Source organism: Triturus cristatus, chromosome 5_2 (genome assembly GCF_964204655.1).
Source record: "Triturus cristatus chromosome 5_2, aTriCri1.1, whole genome shotgun sequence".
In the NCBI taxonomy this organism is placed as follows: domain Eukaryota; kingdom Metazoa; phylum Chordata; class Amphibia; order Caudata; family Salamandridae; genus Triturus; species Triturus cristatus.
In genome coordinates, this window is record NC_140588.1 from 798,782,476 (window position 1) to 798,801,765 (window position 19,290).

General features: G+C 47.1%; 1 protein-coding gene across 1 annotated transcript in view; it reads left to right on the forward strand.

Annotated features, from left to right (window-relative positions):
- Nucleotides 1-19,290, forward strand: part of ADGRG4 (adhesion G protein-coupled receptor G4) — a 1,724,535-nt gene that overhangs the window by 928,496 nt on the left and 776,749 nt on the right. Inside the window, exon 16 of the mRNA XM_085607949.1 lies at nucleotides 1,693-1,897. Within this exon, the coding sequence (XP_085464075.1) occupies nucleotides 1,693-1,897 (205 nt within the window). The remainder of the gene's footprint in view (nucleotides 1-1,692; nucleotides 1,898-19,290) is intronic.

The window sequence follows — 19,290 nt, forward strand, 5'->3', positions numbered from 1 at the left end:
ATCTGGTACATCAAGCACCATTATTGAGTCAGGTATTTCAACTGCAGGAACGTTTTGTATGCCAAGAGGGCGCACAGAAGATAAAACATCACAGAATGGGTGCGTCCAGAACATAACTAACAAAACAATACTTAGCGAGCCTGACTCTTTTTCCCAACCACCACAGAAGCGGCAAAAAAAGCCGACCCCAATAGATAAATCGAACAAAGGGATTGAGAGAGTAGTAGATAGCATAAAAACTGCAAAGAAAACTGTATCAAGTATCCCCAAGTTGGCCAAACAGGGCAAAAAACAATCAGCCTGAAGAAAGGTACCAAGGAAGTCTAAAGAAGACCTAAGCAACAAGAGTGACCTTCGGGGGAACGATTCAAAAAATCTAACTTTACTAGTTGAGCTTTCCGGAAATGAATGATTGGGGAAAAAATCTACCCAATTGCTCTTGCGATGCAGTCTCTCCCCAAACTTCAATGCATGTTTTATTGTTCTGTAAATTTTATAAAGAATATAAGAAAAAGTGGATTATACCAATTTTGAAATTATGGGGGTTGAGACAGTGCCGCCCAGCTTACCTTGCCTTGCAGTATATGGACTTGGACTGTGTTACGAGAAACATGGCACAATTTCTGAAAAGTGTTATTAGATATAGAAAGCTTCTTTGAGAAATGTCTTTTATAAGGGTATATTCCTAGGCCTATCATTCTTAACAATGTTATTTCTTGATATAACAATCTTGTTTTAATCGTATAAGTAATTTTATTAATTTGAGAATATAACTGTGATAAAATAGAATAACCTTTTATGCCGGATTCTAAATGAATTGTTTTAACATTATCGAATAACTCCCATGAGTTTCTTAATGTTGTATAAGCTGTGCTTTTATGGTTTTAAAGTCTGAAATGAAAACCGAATAAAGCTCTTTTTGATTTGATTTTGATTTGTTATGCCTGATTGCTCTGTGTAAAGCTACCAAAGGAAGGAGGAGCACGGGTTAATTTAGAGTGTGTTTGTGGCTTTCCCTGACAAGGATTGTGGTTCCTGCTTGGACAGGGTGCACACCTATGTCAACCAGAAACCCAATTTCTAACAGACATAATAAAATGTTATTTGTGGTAGGTATTTGATTTTTTATTGATCACTTGTTGTCTTTGCTTTGATTTGTAATCAAAGGCAGGCAAATGTGATTATCTTTACAGGCCGTGTTCTCTCCAGTAATCACCTTCTAACATGTACCTCCATGTGAAGTTAGTTTGCAAAGTGTGATTACAGGCGATGTTTCGTAATAATGACTTTGCTCAATCATACTTTACTTCTATAATAAGGAGTTAGTATCAGTGTTAGTGTTTATAATGTTTGGTTTTTCAGACAATGACACACATTTGCACTGATGGTGCTATTTGTGAGCCTATAACAGTACCACACATTTTGAAATAATATTGCTATGTTCTATATCAACTGTGGTTTCAAAAGCAAAATCACTGACACCGGGTTGAAAACTCATTTTGAGACTAGCGGCACAAACATGTTAGCCGGAAGCCTTGTTTAACCTACAACACTTTAAGTACGGAACTTAAATCAATTTATTATGCACAGGTTCATGTATAATCACATTTGGTATTGCAGCTGAATATTAAACTAACATATATGGCTTTTGGTTGAAAAGATGACACAATTTTCCTTTAAAATCTATTCCAGAAAATGCACCCGATGTTGCAGAACATATTTTAAATCTCTCGATCAAAAATAATATGCTGTCAAAGGAGGAAGTCGAAGTTCTTCTTAACAAAACCTATGAAATAATTCAGATTGCAGACATTGATGAGAGCTTTGGCCACAACATTCTCTATGTAGTTAGTGAAGTATTAAAGAAAGCTGACCAGCTGCGGCAATTTACAAACCGGTGAGTAAACAAAATCATACTGCCAATCTTGTAATTGTGCAGCATTTACAAACCATATTTTTGCATTTCAACTGTTCTGACTAGAGTTAGGCAATCAACAATGTTACTACTACTTATAGAAATTAGGAGGGCTAGCTTCAGAGGGGACAGAGAGGGCATAGTTTTTGCATGAGTACTGTAAAAGTTCCCATTAGGCTCATCAAACTGGCCAACAAAGTTAAGCTAAATTCTTGTGGGAATCCTTGGATCACCCTGGATAGTGTGGCTCAAACAGAAAGGACTGGAAAAGGTGTCCGATGTTTGTCCTTTGGGAAATACACTAAACGTGAAAAAATGCTAAAGTATAGTTCACACCATTCATTTTTATACCAACTAAAAGGTTTTCTATGGGTTTTGGTAAAAGACTAGTGCTCAGATCTACAGGATGGGGTCCTCAGACTATGGTCCACTCTATTAAAAATGGAAGGTTCCCCACAACTCAGCTTTTTGGCTTACAAGAAATGCCACATACTAGCTGATCCACTCATATTCTTCCAGTCAGGTAATGGCCTCCTCTCATTTAGGACATTCTAAACCATTTAGACTTGGGAGAGAAGTTCCATAGGGCATCATATTTCATTGGAAAGACCTTGTTCCCTTTTGCCCTTTAGGTCAGAAGGAGATTTACACCACCAATCCAGGACCAAAATGTTAGTAGTAGAAGTTCAGATGCAGCGGGAGACTTATTTGCAATGCTTTACACCAGGTAGGTAGTATAATTTAAAAAGCAGCTGGCACAAAAGTGTTCTCTCCTCGTAAGATGCAGGCAGGTTCTCTCTTTAAAGTGGCTTAAGTCTGATGTTTTAAAAAGGATAAACTGACAGTCGTTGGTGCTGTGATCCTAGTCAGTTGCCATAAAATTCTTAGGCTTCTCACTCTATATTTGGTAGTAAAGTTATGCAGTTCCTTTTGCTATGGACATATGTCATGTACCAAAACTATTTGACCTTCTTCCTGCTTCACAAACAGAAGATTGCGAATTCCTAGGCAACGCAAGTTAGAGGTTTTCGTCGTGAATTCTTGACAAGTGAGCGGAGCCTCAGTGTCCCAAGATGATCGGCTTAATGAATGCAAAACAGACCACAGAGAGAACAATCTACAAGAGGGAGAGTGGAAGCATCTTCATGACCCATCAGGCAACACTGCAGAAATGGAAAATCTACCTAAGACCCTTCCACAGAACAGTAGGTCACCTCAAAATCATAAAGTAAGGCCCCATGGCGCCCCAATTGGTAGAGCTTTGGGTGCAGTCCAGAGTTAGTTTCACCGTCAGTATAGGGGTAAGCGCACAAGTTAGCGGGAGAAACTATAGTGAACGCCACAAGTGGTAAAACCAAATGTTTTGTTGATTTGCTCATATGCCTTTGAATCAGGAAAATATTTCTACCCCAATTTCAAATTGTGATATTGTGGAAGCCATGCCTTTGATGCTGGCCTAGTTGGCCCAGAGAGTGTTGGGCTTGATGGGGTGGTTGCAGGGAAACTAAACCTGAGGACCTAAGCCAAAAATATGCAGGAGTATTGGAGGGACCTTTCTGAGGAAATATCATAAATATAACATTGTTCAAAGTATGAATATTGAAGTTAAAGGGCTGAATGCCCTTAAAGAAGAGGCATAATATATGGTGATATTTTTCATATCCAGACTGAGACATAATTTGCTTTACAAGAAGCAAATCTGTCCACAGACCAGTTTAGAATGTAACAAGACTTACCCTGTCCAGTCTGTGCCTTAGCATTCACTAAAAGTGCAGGAGTGGCAGTACCCTTTAAGCACACCATTAAAGAAGAGGAATCAACGACAGGATCAAAAGCCAGCTGAATGATTTTGAAGGCAGGGCGCTGCGCAAAAATGTCCGAATCTTAGGCGTGCCAGAGCGTGTGGAAGGTCAGACATGTTCATAGAAGAGCTTGTGGTGAAACACCTACAACCTAAAGGTCTGTCTAATTACTTCTCAATTGAAGGGGCGCACAGGGTACCGGGGGTGAGACCAAAACCTGGAGCACCCCCATGGCCCATATTGGCACAAGTATTCGACTACCGGGATAGAGACGTAATATAGCAAGCAGCACGCGCGGCCACTCCGGTTGCCCTTGAGAACAGTAAGATAACATTCTTCCCTGATTTTACACTTAAAGTCCAAAGACAGCAGTGCAGCTTCCCCGAAGTTAAATGGGCCCTGCGTGAGAAGGAGATCAAATACGCCATGCTTTACCCGCCAAATTGAGAGTTGAATCAGAAGGGAAGGTGTGGTTCGCTAACAGCCCAGATGAAACATGAGACTGTTTCAAAGGGTCACGCAAAGTTCGGAAACGGAATCAGACAGATCAGCGAGGAAAATCAAACCGGACCCAGCCAAAACAAGATGCAGCGAATGCAGTAGACACCAACCTTCTGGATGAAGGCAACAACAAATAAAACAGCGATGCAGTACCTACTTGCTTAAAGTACAGAACAAACCAAAGCAAAGCAGGACTCTAACACACTACGAAATAGGGAACAAATAACAAATGAAACTGATGAATATGCCTGATACCACGAAGAGTGAAATGCATGGACAGGATGGGACATGGTCCCACCAGTCAAAAGTAACTTCAGTAAGCTCTGGTAAAGATGGACACCGGGTTTGGTGTTGGATCACGCACCACAACATTCTAGGGGTGGGCGATAGGCGCTCTGCAACGTTGGGGAGGTGGGAGGTTAAATTCCCTCCATGCAGGGAGGGGCGGTTGGGAAGGGGCAAGTTGGGGGGGGACCGCTTTACAAGGCAACTCAGTCACTGCGACAGTAAGGGTGGGGATCCCACAGATACAAGTCCACAAGTGGAAAATGATGAATAAGTTATTGTCCCGGACTAGATGCAGAATAGATAGTACACGCATAGCTTAGTATGTAGGTGATCTATAGGAAACATAGCAACTAATATGACTGGGAGGTCACTCCGACTCCTCACCTGGATTGTTAATGGGCTTGGAGCTAAATTAAAAAGAGGGATTGTCCTTCAGTACTTAAAACAACATGCCCCTGAGATCTTCCTACTACAGGAGACCCACTTGATTGGCAACTCTGGCAAAACACTAGATAGATGGGGATATAGGCTGGCAGCCCATGCAGGATTCACCTCCGGTTCCAGAGGGACTGGTATTCTCATTCGCAAAAACTGCCCCTATATTACACATAAAATATGGGTGGACACACAGGGTAGATTTGCAGCAGGAGCCAGAACATGGGAAGGGAAATCAGTCAATGTACTATTGGTATACATACCCCCAAGCTACCAACTAAAGGGCATTGGCGGAGCTCAGTACATTTCATACTAGACCTCCCACCCGGGACTTACTAATGAGAGATGACTTTAACCTGACGGCAAATGGGCAAATAGACCGACACCCCCCCAAGACCCCCACGACAGGTCACAGTTAGTGTACTTTCTCTCTGCCTTCGGCCTTTTAGATATGGAGATATTTCAACCCAGAGACATATAAGTATACATACCATTCAGGAGCCCATGGTAGTCAAACTCACATTCACTACATGTTGACACATCTAGAGGATATCCCCAACTTTACAGAGGCCAGATGTTTAACAAGGGGCATATCCAACCACTCGCCGATCTTTACCCTGATAACAACAGGCCCCAAGACCAGCCAAACAACTCTTAGGATTAATCCCTGGTGTCAGAAACTCCCACACATAAGATCAGAATTAATGAAGGACACAGACCAGTACTTCGAAGAGAACACTGGCTCGGTAGAGTTGTCACAGACCCTATGTGGAGCATCAAAGGCAGAGCACTTGCATTAATGGTAGGGCACAAGAGGGAGTTGAGGGCATGCATTGAGGCACTAGAGCAGGAAATCCAGGGGGAAGAAGTAAAGGTAGCAAACTCGGACAACGGCTTTGCCAGCAATTGTCAGGCGCGGATCTAGGGCGCCTACCGCATGTACAGTCAAAGGAGGACTTCATCCACCAGAATCCCCGGCTGTAAGGAGGCGTGGCCAAGAATGGGTAAATACGAGCGAAGCGAGCCAATCGAGGCGCGTAATACTGGAAGGTGGTTTTGATGCTGATCAGGAGGATCATTGGAGAGAAGGAAGACACGGGGGTTCGCGTCTAATACCATTGGGGAAGCAAGTACCTGGCCGTGGCAGGGGTTAGCCGCGAGGTACGCGGCTTCGGGAAAACAGGCCCGACTTCACGCGGGACGCTGACGTAAGCGTCGCCGCGCTTCTCAGTCGCTGGAGAGCAACGAGGATAGGAGCAGGAGTGGAAACCAAGAAGGAATCAGGTATCTCTGGAACCCGGGAAGAGAGTCTCCTAGCAGGACAGTATTGTTTGGCCAGAGGAGCCAGGAAGAAATATGGAATAGGATTAGGATTGCGAGACATTTGTTTCTCTGTTACTTACGATCAGTCGAGAGCAGGGGAAGCCCATCTACGACTCTACAGGAACTCAATAGTGGAGTAGTGACATTGGGATAGAGCTCAGGTGTATAATCACATAGGCGCTTAGTAGCGTTACGGGGAAGCTGATAAGGGAACGAAGGGGAGAGAGAACGGTCCGACTGGGCTTGTTGGTATGTGAGAGGGCTGGTCCTCTCGAGTCTGAGGTTAAGGCTCCTGAAATACTGAGTGCGTGGTGTGCATGAAGAGACACTTGGTTCAAACACTTAGTGAGACTTAACTGAGAGTAGGTTACCTTGTGATGGTTGTATTTTCTCTCATGTATTACTTTGCAGGACTCCCACCAAATCAGCTGTACCCCTTATAGTCCTAGTCCCTCGCCTGATTGCCCTGGAACTCTGTGTGTTTTTCGAACCAGAGCCGGGGACGTCGGGAGGTGGAACCCTTGTGCTTCATTCGAGTCTGCCGGAGCCACAGTGGAACGTGACAGAATTACGCGCCCAAGAAAACACTCCGGTGGGTTCGAATAAGGCACAAGCATGGCGTCGTTAGACGACGTGTTGCAGGCTCTCTTGTTAGTGCAACAGGAATTGGCCGCCTCAAAAGCAGAAACGGCCGCCCTAAGAGACAGGGTGGATCGTCAGGGTAGAAATCCGTTTGACGCCACTCTGTCTTCATCATCTATACAGGTGAACGTGTCTCCTCCTATACCCCTGGCTAGCCCGGAGAGGTTCTCGGGGGATCCCCTCAAGATCCAAACCTTTCTGACGCAAATAGCCTTGCATTTCTCTTGCAAACCCGCTTCCTTTCCCTCTAACCATTCACGAGTGGCTTTTGCGATTTCGTATATGACGGGGGACGCCGCCAATTGGGCGGTGCCCTTGGTCAAATACGATGACCCTCTGTTATCGGATTGGAACGCATTCCGTAGCGAGTTCGAGCGGGTGTTTGATCGAAGGGCTACCACTTTCTCGGCGGACCGAGAATTGTTAACTCTCCGCCAGGGTAAACTAGAGTTGGTATCTTATCTGACCCAGTTTAATCGGCGCATAGCTGAAACCGCATGGCCCGAGGAAAAAAGGATGTCCCTCTATTACCAAGGCTTGTGCGATGACATGAAGGACGTGGTGGCTCAGATAGATCCGCAGCCCTCCACGTTCACGGATTTGATGAATCTCACGTTGCGTCTAGATCATAGACTGGCGGAACGAAGGGGAGAGAGAGTATATGCTCACGTAGAGAGACCAGAGAAGGGCAACAGACACGCTGGAACCCCTTCTGAGGTCCAGCCGGAACCCATGGAGGTGGGGGCTATCCGGGCCCCGTTATCTAGGGCAGAAAGAGAATCACGCAGACTAGCAGGGTTATGCATGTACTGCGGCAAGAAGGGACACTATGTCAGGGACTGCCCCTTAAAACCCAAGAAGAGCGGGTTCGCGGGTATGAAGAAAGTGGCGGTGACCACGATGCATACCTCCCTCTCAGACGCTCTGGCTCCAGAACAGAGCGTACAGGTATCCGAACCCAGGACGTTACAGTTGCCTTCTTTGGCGGTCATAGAATCAGTCGCTTCTGAATCCCACGTTCTGTTAGCCATGCGATTGTCGGTGGGAACGCAAGACCATGAGGTCAGAGTGATGGTTGACTCAGGGGCCACCGGGAATTTCGTGGATAGCGGGTTGGTGAAGAGGCTGGGGTTGAGGCGCATCCCGAGAATTAGTCCCGAAACGGTATGGGCGGTTGATGGGAAGCCTCTCATTTCTGGGCCTATCACGGAGGTTACAGAAGCACTGACACTGACCAAACCGGGACCTCTTTGGGATCATGTGGAAGAAGTAGCCCTGAATATCATCGAGGCTCCCCAGTATGAGGTGATTTTAGGGATGCCTTGGTTAACAACTCATAATCCCAAGATAGATTGGAAGAGAAAAACAGTGGACTTCGAAACAGAGTTTTGTAAAGGGGAATGCGCTAGCGCGCACCGAACCCATCTCCTGGCCCTCACCCAGGGGTATCACATTCTCACGGCAGCTGAGAAGGAGACAGAACTTCCCGCCGTATATTCCCAGTTTAGAGACGTATTCAGCGAGAGTAAGGCGGAAGACTTGCCACCACACCGCATTTATGACTGCCAAATAGAGCTAATCCCTGGGGCGCTCATGCCCTCGTGTAGAGTGTATGCTTTATCAGAGCCAGAAACAGAACATCTGCGCAAGTACTTAGAACACTTTGTAGAAATAGGGTTTATTAGACCTTCCCGCTCCCCTGCAGCGTCGCCTCTTTTCTTTATCAAGAAGGCTAATGGCGACTTGAGGACGTGCATCGATTATCGCGTCTTGAATAAAAACACGGTTCGCAACCGTTACCCTCTTCCACTCATCCCGGTCTTGCTGGACCAGGTGAAGGAGGCAACCATTTATACAAGATTGGACTTGAGGGGGGCCTATCACCTGGTCCGGATACGGGAGGGGGATGAGTGGAAGACGGCGTTCAAGACGCGATACGGTCTCTTTGAGTATAGAGTAATGCCGTTTGGGCTGTGTAACGCCCCGGCGGCATTCCAATTCTTTCTCGATGACGTTCTCAAGGAGTATATCGACAAAACCGCAGTGGTATACATAGACGATATACTGATATATTCCACAGAACGAAGAACCCATAGCACACATGTTTCACAGATACTACAGAAGTTGAGAGAGAACAATCTGTTTTGCAAGTTGAGCAAATGCGAATTTCATGTTGAGAAAGTGGAGTTCCTGGGAGTGATCCTGAGTCCTGCAGGATTGAGTATGGCTGAGAGGAAGGTGTCCGCGGTACAGGAGTGGCCTATACCAAAGACAGTGAGAGATGTACAGTGTTTCCTGGGCTTTTCTAACTATTACCGGCGATTTATCTCTCACTTCTCACAGCTCGTCTCTCCTCTTACCCGGTTGCTCCGAAAAGGTCACCAGTTTTCATGGACTCAAGAGGCTATGCAGGCGTTCTGTGAGCTAAAACACGCATTCACCACCGCACCGATTCTACAGCATCCCAGATCCGATTCACCGTTCATAGTAGAAGCGGACGCTTCTGACATAGCAGTGGGGGCGGTTCTTTCGCAACGGGAAGTGCTGTCCGGCCAGCTGCACCCCATAGCATTTCTGTCTCGGAAGCTGTCCCCGGCTGAAACACACTACACGATCGCCGAGAAGGAGTTGCTGGCGGTGAGAAAGGCGTTTCAGGAATGGAGGCACTACCTGTGGGGAGCTAGGCACCCAGTAACGGTGTATACGGACCATCGCAATTTGCAATATCTGAAAACAGCCCGGCACCTCACGCAAAGGCAGATGCGGTGGATGCTGTTTTTTGCAGGGTTTGACTTTGTCATCACTTTCAGACCGGGTTCGGAGAACCGAAAAGCTGATTCGTTATCTCGACAAAATGGGGACCATCCGGCTTGTAGAGAAGTCCTAGAGGCCATCATTCCCCCAGAAAAGGTGATATGTGGGATCAGAGCGGACACGTTCTTGAACACCGTAAGAAAACAACGTACCCTGGTGCAATGGCTACATTGGGAGGAACAAGGTTCGGATCGGCGAATGAAGGGGGGATTGCCTTTTGTTCGAGACCGATTATTTATTCCGTCTGTGGCGCTACAGCACCAGGCTTTCGAATGGTGCCATGAGTCGCTGATAGCAGGTCATCCAGGGTGTACGAAGACTCTTCATCTCCTACAACGTTACTTCTGGTGGGAACACATGAACGAGGACGTCCGACGGTGGATACAACAGTGCGACGTGTGCGCCCGAGCCAAGGGCGACCGCTCGAAAGCCAAGGGCAAGTTGGTTCCCATGCCAACTCCAGCAGGGCCCTGGCAGCACATCAGTATCGACTTCGTCGTGGGGCTACCGATGGACCAGGGATGCAATGCGATTATGGTGGTGGTGGACAGCCTCACCAAGCTGGGTCATTTCGTGCCGTGCAAAAACCTACCCTCGGCCAGTCAAACAGCGCAGTTATTGCTGTCACATGTGGTGAGACTGCATGGAGTCCCGGGGGTCATAGTTTCGGACAGAGGCCCGCAGTTCATTGCACGCTTCTGGAAAACATGGTGTACGGCCCTGCAGGTGGAGGTAGCCACGTCGACCAGCTTCCACCCACAGACGGATGGCCAGACCGAGCGTCTTAATCAAACACTCAAGACGTATCTCCGTTGCTTCTCCAAAGAAGCAAGCGCTTCATGGGTATCGCTCCTCTGGTTGGCTGAACTCTCCTACAATAATGCGTGGCATAGCTCCATCAAGGAATCGCCCTTTAGGGCTACCTACGGTTATCACGCCAGGGTTCTTCCGTTGTCTTTCCCAGCGGAGGTGCGGGACCGGCCCGCTCTGGCTGCCCAGCTGCGGGTTCTGGGGAACTTGCATAGACACCTCAAGAAGAATCTGGTGAGAGCGAAGGGCCTTTATAAGGCCTGGGCTGACCGCCGTCGACAGGACGGCCCGTCCTATCTACCGGGCGACAAAGTGTGGTTATCCACGAAATACCTCCGCTTCAAAATGCGCAGCGTCTTTCATCCTCGCTTCATAGGCCCATACCCTGTGGTTCGTCGTGTGGGTTTAGTGGCGTATCGATTGGCTTTACCTGTCTCTTTGCGCATCCACCCGGTGTTCCACTGCAGCTTGCTGAAGCCGGCGGTGGGGGCCAGGAGGGTGGCAGCCCCGCCGATATTTCGGGATGGCCAGTTGGAGTACGAGGTCCGGAAGGTGTTGGATTCCAAATTGAGGAGGGGTCGTCTGTGGTATCTTCTGTCCTGGAAGGGGTACTCGGCGGAGGAGGATTCCTGGGTCCCGGCCTCGGACATACACGCTCCGGAGGCGGTCCGTTCCTTTCACGCCCGCTGCCCGGGCAAGCCTGGTCATAGGAGGCGCCCGGCGAGGGGGGCATACTGTCAGGCGCGGATCTAGGGCGCCTACCGCATGTACAGTCAAAGGAGGACTTCATCCACCAGAATCCCCGGCTGTAAGGAGGCGTGGCCAAGAAAGGGTAAATACGAGCGAAGCGAGCCAATCGAGGCGCGTAATACTGGAAGGTGGTTTTGATGCTGATCAGGAGGATCATTGGAGAGAAGGAAGACGCGGGTGTTCGCGTCTAATACCATTGGGGAAGCAAGTACCTGGCCGTGGCAGGGGTTAGCCGCGAGGTACGCGGCTTCGGGAAAACAGGCCCGACTTCACGCGGGACGCTGACGTAAGCGTCGCCGCGCTTCTCAGTCGCTGGAGAGCAACGAGGTTAGGAGCAGGAGTGTTCCTTCGAACGGCAAAGGAGACGCATTGGAAACCAAGAAGGAATCAGGTATCTCTGGAACCCGGGAAGGGAGTCTCCTAGCAGGACAGTATTGTTTGGCCAGAGGAGCCAGGAAGAAATATGGAATAGGATTAGGATTGCGAGACATTTGTTTCTCTGTTACTTACGATCAGTCGAGAGCAGGGGAAGCCCATCTACGACTCTACAGGAACTCAATAGTGGAGTAGTGACATTGGGATAGAGCTCAGGTGTATATCACATTGGCGCTTAGTAGCGTTACGGGGAAGCTGATAAGGGAACGAAGGGGAGAGAGAACGGTCCGACTGGGCTTGTTGGTATGTGAGAGGGCTGGTCCTCTCGAGTCTGAGGTTAAGGCTCCTGAAATACTGAGTGCGTGGTGTGCATGAAGAGACACTTGGTTCAAACACTTAGTGAGACTTAACTGAGAGTAGGTTACCTTGTGATGGTTGTATTTTCTCTCATGTATTACTTTGCAGGACTCCCACCAAATCAGCTGTACCCCTTATAGTCCTAGTCCCTCGCCTGATTGCCCTGGAACTCTGTGTGTTTTTCGAACCAGAGCCGGGGACGTCGGGAGGTGGAACCCTTGTGCTTCATTCGAGTCTGCCGGAGCCACAGTGGAACGTGACAGCAATGCCCTTAACACAAAAAGACTGGATTATGAGCAACTATTAACGGAGGCAGCCAATTCCAAGCAAAAGAGCGTACAACACAAGTGTACGAGCTGGGTGATAGAACAGGTACATTGCTGGCCTGGCTGTAAAAGCGAGACTGGGCCCAGAGATGGGTCCCCCTCCTACTGGGGGAAGAGAGAGAGGAGTTGAGAGATCCACAGGAGATAGCGGAGGCCTTTGCCTCTTACTTTACCCAAATATATACTCCCGCTACCACCACAACCGCCATGGACTCCAGGGACTTGCTTGCCACCATCCCTGTTGCCTCCTTAACCCTGGAGGATCGAGAATCCCTGGAAAGGGGACCTCACAACAGAGGAGTTAGGAGTAGCCCTACAGGGCATAAAATCAGGAAAAGTTATGGGGCCTAACGGAATCCCAAAAGAGCTGCTCAAGTTAACGGCCTCCAAGGTAACACCCTCCCTCCGAGCCATGTATCTAGAAAGTTTTTAAAAAGGCTCCCTGCCAGACGATCTATGACTAGCATCAATCGTCGTGATTCACAAACAGTAAGCCGGTGGAGGAATGTAGTTCCTACCGGTCCATATCGCTGCTTAATGCAGAAACAAAAATTCTAGCCAAATCACTGGTCAACCATCTGGTTCCCATTATTAGCATAATCCTGCATCCGGATCAATCGGGCTTTATGCCTGAATGAAGCACTGCTCTTAATCTCTGGCTGCTACACAGGGTGTTGGGAAGGGCAGGCACAGTCCAAGAGGACGTGGCCCTACTGTCCCTCGATACCAGAATGGCGTTCAGCACAATTAAATGGCCTTATTTATTCGCTGTCCTGGAGCGTATGGGCTCCGGCCGGACATACATAAAATGGATTAAATTACTATATGCCAACCCAACAGCGCAATTAATTGCCAAACATCACGACGATTCCATCTGTTTAGGGGAACCCAGCAGGGATGCTCCCTGTCGCCTTTATGCTAGAACCACTGGCGACATGAGTGAGAGGGGACCCTCTGATCAGAGGGTTGAAATGGAAACATCAGCACGAAGACAACATTTTTTCATACACAGACGACATATTGTTGTATGTTGCGGCCCTGAAGACCTCAATCCATAGGATCCTCCATATATTCTCGATCTTTAGGTAGCATTCAGGCTACACCATAAATTATGTAAATATCAAAGGGGAGGGAATGAGAAGCAGTGATCCATCCGGCTTCCAATGGTTAGTACAGGTAATCAAGTTTTTAGGAGAATGGATCATTTGTCCTGTCAAATCAGGGTCTTTAGTATTGGAAAACTTTATAGAAAACCCTCATATGAGTACACAGGTCGGGGTCGGTGTATCTTGATTCTCCGCCTTCGTGTACTGTCACAGCATCTTCATTGGGTTTCTTTTGTATATATGCTGTCCTCCACCTGGAGGTAGACCAACTGATTTTTCAGTAGTGTCCAGATATCAAAAGAAAGAGGGATGTGCAAGTGCTCATAAGTGGTGAATTTAAAATTCCCTACTACACTCGAATACAACACAATTTTATTAGAGATGCGGGTGAAGTGGGAAATTAAAATAATAGAGTGATGTTGCAATAGACGAAGTTACTAGTCTATTGCATCAATGGGTAAGGTCAACATGTTTCAGCCTTCTTGCTCATTCTTGAGGCTTTCGTCAGGACCAGGATGTGAAGGAGGCTCGTTCTGCCACCTTAAATAAGTGATCAAGTAGTCACTATTATCTTAGTATTATTCATAGATCTTTTGTATCTGTAAATGAATTCAAAATCGTATAAGTTTTACAATCATTGTTGTGCCCTCTATTAATTGTTAATCATATAGTGACTATTTGTCCTATATTATTCAATTGTGCTATGACAGTGTTAGTATAATTCACTAATTATCGTGCTGTCGAAAAAACAAATTCCGCAGGGTTCTGGGCGCGCTCATGCTCATTCAAAGCAAATATGGGGAAGCTGGTATTAGAACTATGTGAGGAGGGATGTGTTTACAAAATATATCTAAAAATGCGGTCTATCGGCATAATTAAATGGTTCCTTACGCATCGTCAAAATAATGAAAAATCTATGCGCGTGTGTCGTGATTGTAAGTACGGCACTTAGAGCTGTGAATAGATCGCTATAGATTAATACGGTACTTCACTGTTATGTTAGGGATATCATCTACGGTATGGTCTGATTAGCGTGGTCGCGAGTGCCATTAACTTAGCCGAGTACGTGTAATTTTGCCTTGTTACCTTTTCAAATGCCATATTGTGGCTCCCTCGGGACATCAGAGATCACGGAAGGAGCCTATTCCTGGGAATTAGATAGCATTTAGTAATAGGTCGCTTACCGCGTTCGTTGTCTGCCTCGTGGTTGCGAGGAGTGAACGCTTACCGGTTCTTCCTCTTACGTGGCTTGTGCTGTCTCTGATTGCGGTGTCCCGGTTAACGCGGGGCCGCGTATCGTTCGTATTAACATAGCCTTACAGATGTTAAAGACTGAGGAAGGACTCATGCAATGTCGCAATGGTTGGCATGTTGGTTGGCAGTGCGGTAGTTGTTATGGGAAAGATACTATATTCTTTTTTGTAGCTTATATTTGCCAATACCTTTAGAATGTTTTAGGCCTGGGGGTCATGAGAAAAATATATGTTAGTAATTTCAGTAACACTGTGTGTTGTCACTTAGTCATAGGAAAACTGGTTTGGTTAGGACATGTTGTTAAGGCGAGAATATCTTAATGCAGGATATCATGCTAGTGTATGCCATGGGATAAAATCGTTCAACCCTTCAGTATCTGTTCTGAGACGGTGAATCCAACGTTGTTCTTTTTCAAAAAGAACACGCTCAGCATTGTTAGTTGTCATATGTATGGTTTCCAAAACCACCCATTTGAGATCGTCTGTACTGTGATTTTCCTCTATGTAATGTTTGCTCATCTTCGTTGTAATCTACCAAAGAAGAGGAAGGTTCCACTACAAACTGAACCAACGTCAAAGTGGGAACAGATGGCAGACCCCCAGATATTATGAACCTCCACAACCGAATTTCCAACCTTACATGTCAAACTTCAATGGATGGATGAATCCATACTACACATGCTCCCCCACAATGGGACCCATGATGAATATGCCTGCCCCTCCTCCTTTTTTAGGAAGACGCCCAAATTCAAGAAGGGGGAGAAGAAGGGGAGTCACGTGGGACGATCAGGAAAGACAGGTACATACTCGCAGTATGACGAAGGAACAACCCGGACCGAGCTCAACGAGTCACTGGTGATAAATCTTACAGATATAACATTGACAACCGATGAACAAAAAGTCCTAAACAAAGGATTGGGCTTTGTCCCCACACCAACCCTAGACATCTTCAAGACACGTTGTGAGATAGCAGAATGCTGCAGGAAATCAAACTGAAGGCATTCTTTATGAATAAAGAAGAACAAACCTCCGAGTATGATACTAACTTGAGACCCAAATCTTCATTCTGTCCCCCAACACACATGGTTGCAGTGGAAATACAAGCATTTGAACAGGCAGTAATGAAAGAGGTAGAAAACATCAAAGCCATAGATAAAAAACATTATGTGAATATGACCAAACACGAAAAGAGAGCCCTAGAAGTCCTACGAAAGAATAGTGACTTAGTAATTAAACCAGCTGATAAAGGAGGAGCGATTGTCCTATTGAGTAAAGAAGGGTACAATAAACAATGCCTAGAATTACTTGCCAACCAAAGATTCTACAGGAAACTTACTAGTGATCCAACAGCGAGACTGAAGAGGACCATTGACCTAATGGTAGAAGAGGCAGAAGTGAACAACTGGATTTCTAAAAATGAAGCAGATTTCTTAAGAACCAGAAGACCCAGTGTGCCCTACTTTTATTCTTTACCAAAAACCCACAAAAATAGAACACCTCCACCTGGCCGTCCTATTGTTTCGGGAATAGGGTCTGTGTTAGAACCACTGTCACAATTCGCAGACCACTTTCTCAGACCTTTGGTACAGAGCACCGCTACATATCTCAAAGACACACGAGACCTTCTCAACCAACTTGAAGGCCAGATGTACGATGAAAGAACAATGTACCTAGTAGGACTCGATGTAGAGAGTCTCTACACCAGCCTACCCCAACAGAAGACCTTGGATACTCTTGAGAATATTTTATTCTCTGAAACATGGAACTACCATACACCTAGACATTTCATATTGGAATGCTGCAGGATGGCACTCACAGAGAACTATTTTGCATATGAAGGGATGCTGTTTGGTCAATGCCACGGTACTTCTATGGGTAGTACCTTTGCCCCTAGTGTGGCCGGGCTTTATGTAAGTACTTTTGAGCAACAGTTCATACAGAATGAGAGTGACCCCTTTCACTCACAGATACGATTCTGGCGTCGGTACATTGACGATATAATCATGATATGGGAAGACTCACAGGAAACATTGAATGAATTCCTAACATGGATGAACAGCAGAGATGAATGCTTGAAGTTTACATGTACATCAAACAGAAAACAACTTGACTTCTTAGACATAACCATCTACACAGAAAACAACATCCTGCAGACTAAGACTTTTTACAAACCCACAGCACGGAACAGTATACTCTCGTATAACAGCTTTCACCCTCGACCCTTGAGGGACAATTTACCTTACAGCCAGTTCCTACGTCTTAGGCGTAATTGCAAAAACAACAATTGATGGACAGAATGCAGAACAATGTCATACATTCACCCCAGTACAGAGATCTGGGCCTAAATCCATCGTTTTTTTGCTCACCATGCCATTCCAGTTTGAACCCAGCCATATGCAAATCAGTCTTGACCCTGTGCCCCATGGGAACAGTCCAGCCCGAACTGCCAAGCCAGGTCCTCCCTGGACTGGAAACAAGCATCCTAGGACCGGTTTCGGGCTTTCAGCCCTCGTCAGCCAGGATTGCTTGATTCCAGTGGCATGGAGAGCACGGGACTCACATCTGAGCATACCCTTCCCACTTGGGGTGACAAATGCAAAAACAACAATTGATGGACAGAATGCAGAACAATGTCATACATTCACCCCAGTACAGAGATCTGGGCCTAAATCCATCGTTTTTTTGCTCACCATGCCATTCCAGTTTGAACCCAGCCATATGCAAATCAGTCTTGACCCTGTGCCCCATGGGAACAGTCCAGCCCGAACTGCCAAGCCAGGTCCTCCTGGACTGGAAACAAGCATCCTAGGACCGGTTTCGGGCTTTCAGCCCTCGTCAGCCAGGATAGCTTGATTCCAGTGGCATGGAGAGCACGGGACTCACGTCTGAGCATACCCTTACCACTTGGGGTGAGAAATGCAAAAACAACAATTGATGGACAGAATGCAGAACAATGTCATACATTCACCCCAGTACAGATATCTGGGCCTATATCCATCGTTTTTTTGCTCACCATGCCATTCCAGTTTGAACCCAGCCATATGCAAATCAGTCTTGACCCTATGCCCCATGGGAACAGTCCAGCCCGAACTGCCAAGCCAGGTCCTCCCTGGACTGGAAACAAGCATCCTAGGACCGGTTTCGGGCTTTCAGCCCTCGTCAGCCAGGATAGCTTGATTCCAGTGGCATGGAGGCCACGGGACTCACGTCTGAGCATACCCTTCCCACTTGGGGTGACAAATGCAAAAACAACAATTGATGGACAGAATGCAGAACAATGTCATACATTCACCCCAGTACAGAGATCTGGGCCTAAATCCATCGTTTTTTTGCTCACCATGCCATTCCAGTTGGAACCCAGCCATATGCAAATCAGTCTTGACCCTGTGCCCCATGGGAACAGTCCAGCCCGAACTGCCAAGCCAGGTCCTCCCTGGACTGGAAACAAGCATCCTAGGACCGGTTTCGGGCTTTCAGCCCTCGTCAGCCAGGATAGCTTAATTCCAGTGGCATGGAGAGCACGGGACTCACGTCTGAGCATACCCTTCCCACTTGGGGTGACAAATGCAAAAACAAGAATTGATGGACAGAATGCAGAACAATGTCATACATTCACCCCAGTACAGAGATCTGGGCCTAAATCTATCGTTTTTTTGCTCACCATGCCATTCCAGTTTGAACCCAGCCATATGCAAATCAGTCTTGACCCTGTGCCCCATGGGAACAGTCCAGCCCGAACTGCGAAGCCAGGTACTCCCTGGACTGGAAACAAGTATCCTAGGACCGGTTTCGGGCTTTCAGCCCTCGTCAGCCAGGATAGCTTGATTCCAGTGGCATGGAGAGCACGGGACTCACGTCTGAGCATACCCTTCCCACTTGGGGTGACAAATGCAAAAACAACAATTGATGGACAGAATGCAGAACAATGTCATACATTCACCCCAGTACAGAGATCTGGGCCTAAATCCATCGTTTTTTTGCTCACCATGCCATTCCAGTTTGAACCCAGCCATATGCAAATCAGTCTTGACCCTGTGCCCCATGGGAACAGTCCAGCCCGAACTGCCAAGCCAGGTCCTCCCTGGTCCTAGGATGCTTGATTCCGGCCCAGGGAAGACATGGCTTGGCAGTTCGGGCTGAACTGTTCCCATGAGGCACAGGGTCAAGACTGATTTGCATATGGCCATGTCTAAACTGGGGTGGTGTAGTGGGCAAAAGAACGATGGATTTAACCCAGATCTCTTGACTGGGGGAGAATGTCTGCATTGTCAGCATTCCGTCCATCATTTGTTAGTTGTACCGCTTTTCGCCCTAAGTGGGATGGGTATTCCCAAACGTGGGACCCGTGTTCACTACGCCACTGGAGTCTAGCTATCCTGGCTGATGACGGCTGATAGCCAAAAACCGGTCCTAGGATGCTTGATTCCGGTCCAGGGAAGACACGGCTTGGCAGTTCGGGCTGGACTGTTCCCATGAGGCACAGGGTCAAGACTGATTTGTATATGGCCATGTCTAAACTGGGGTGGTGTAGTGGGCAAAAGAACGATGGATTTAACCCAGATCTCTTGACTGGGGGAGAATGTCTGCATTGTT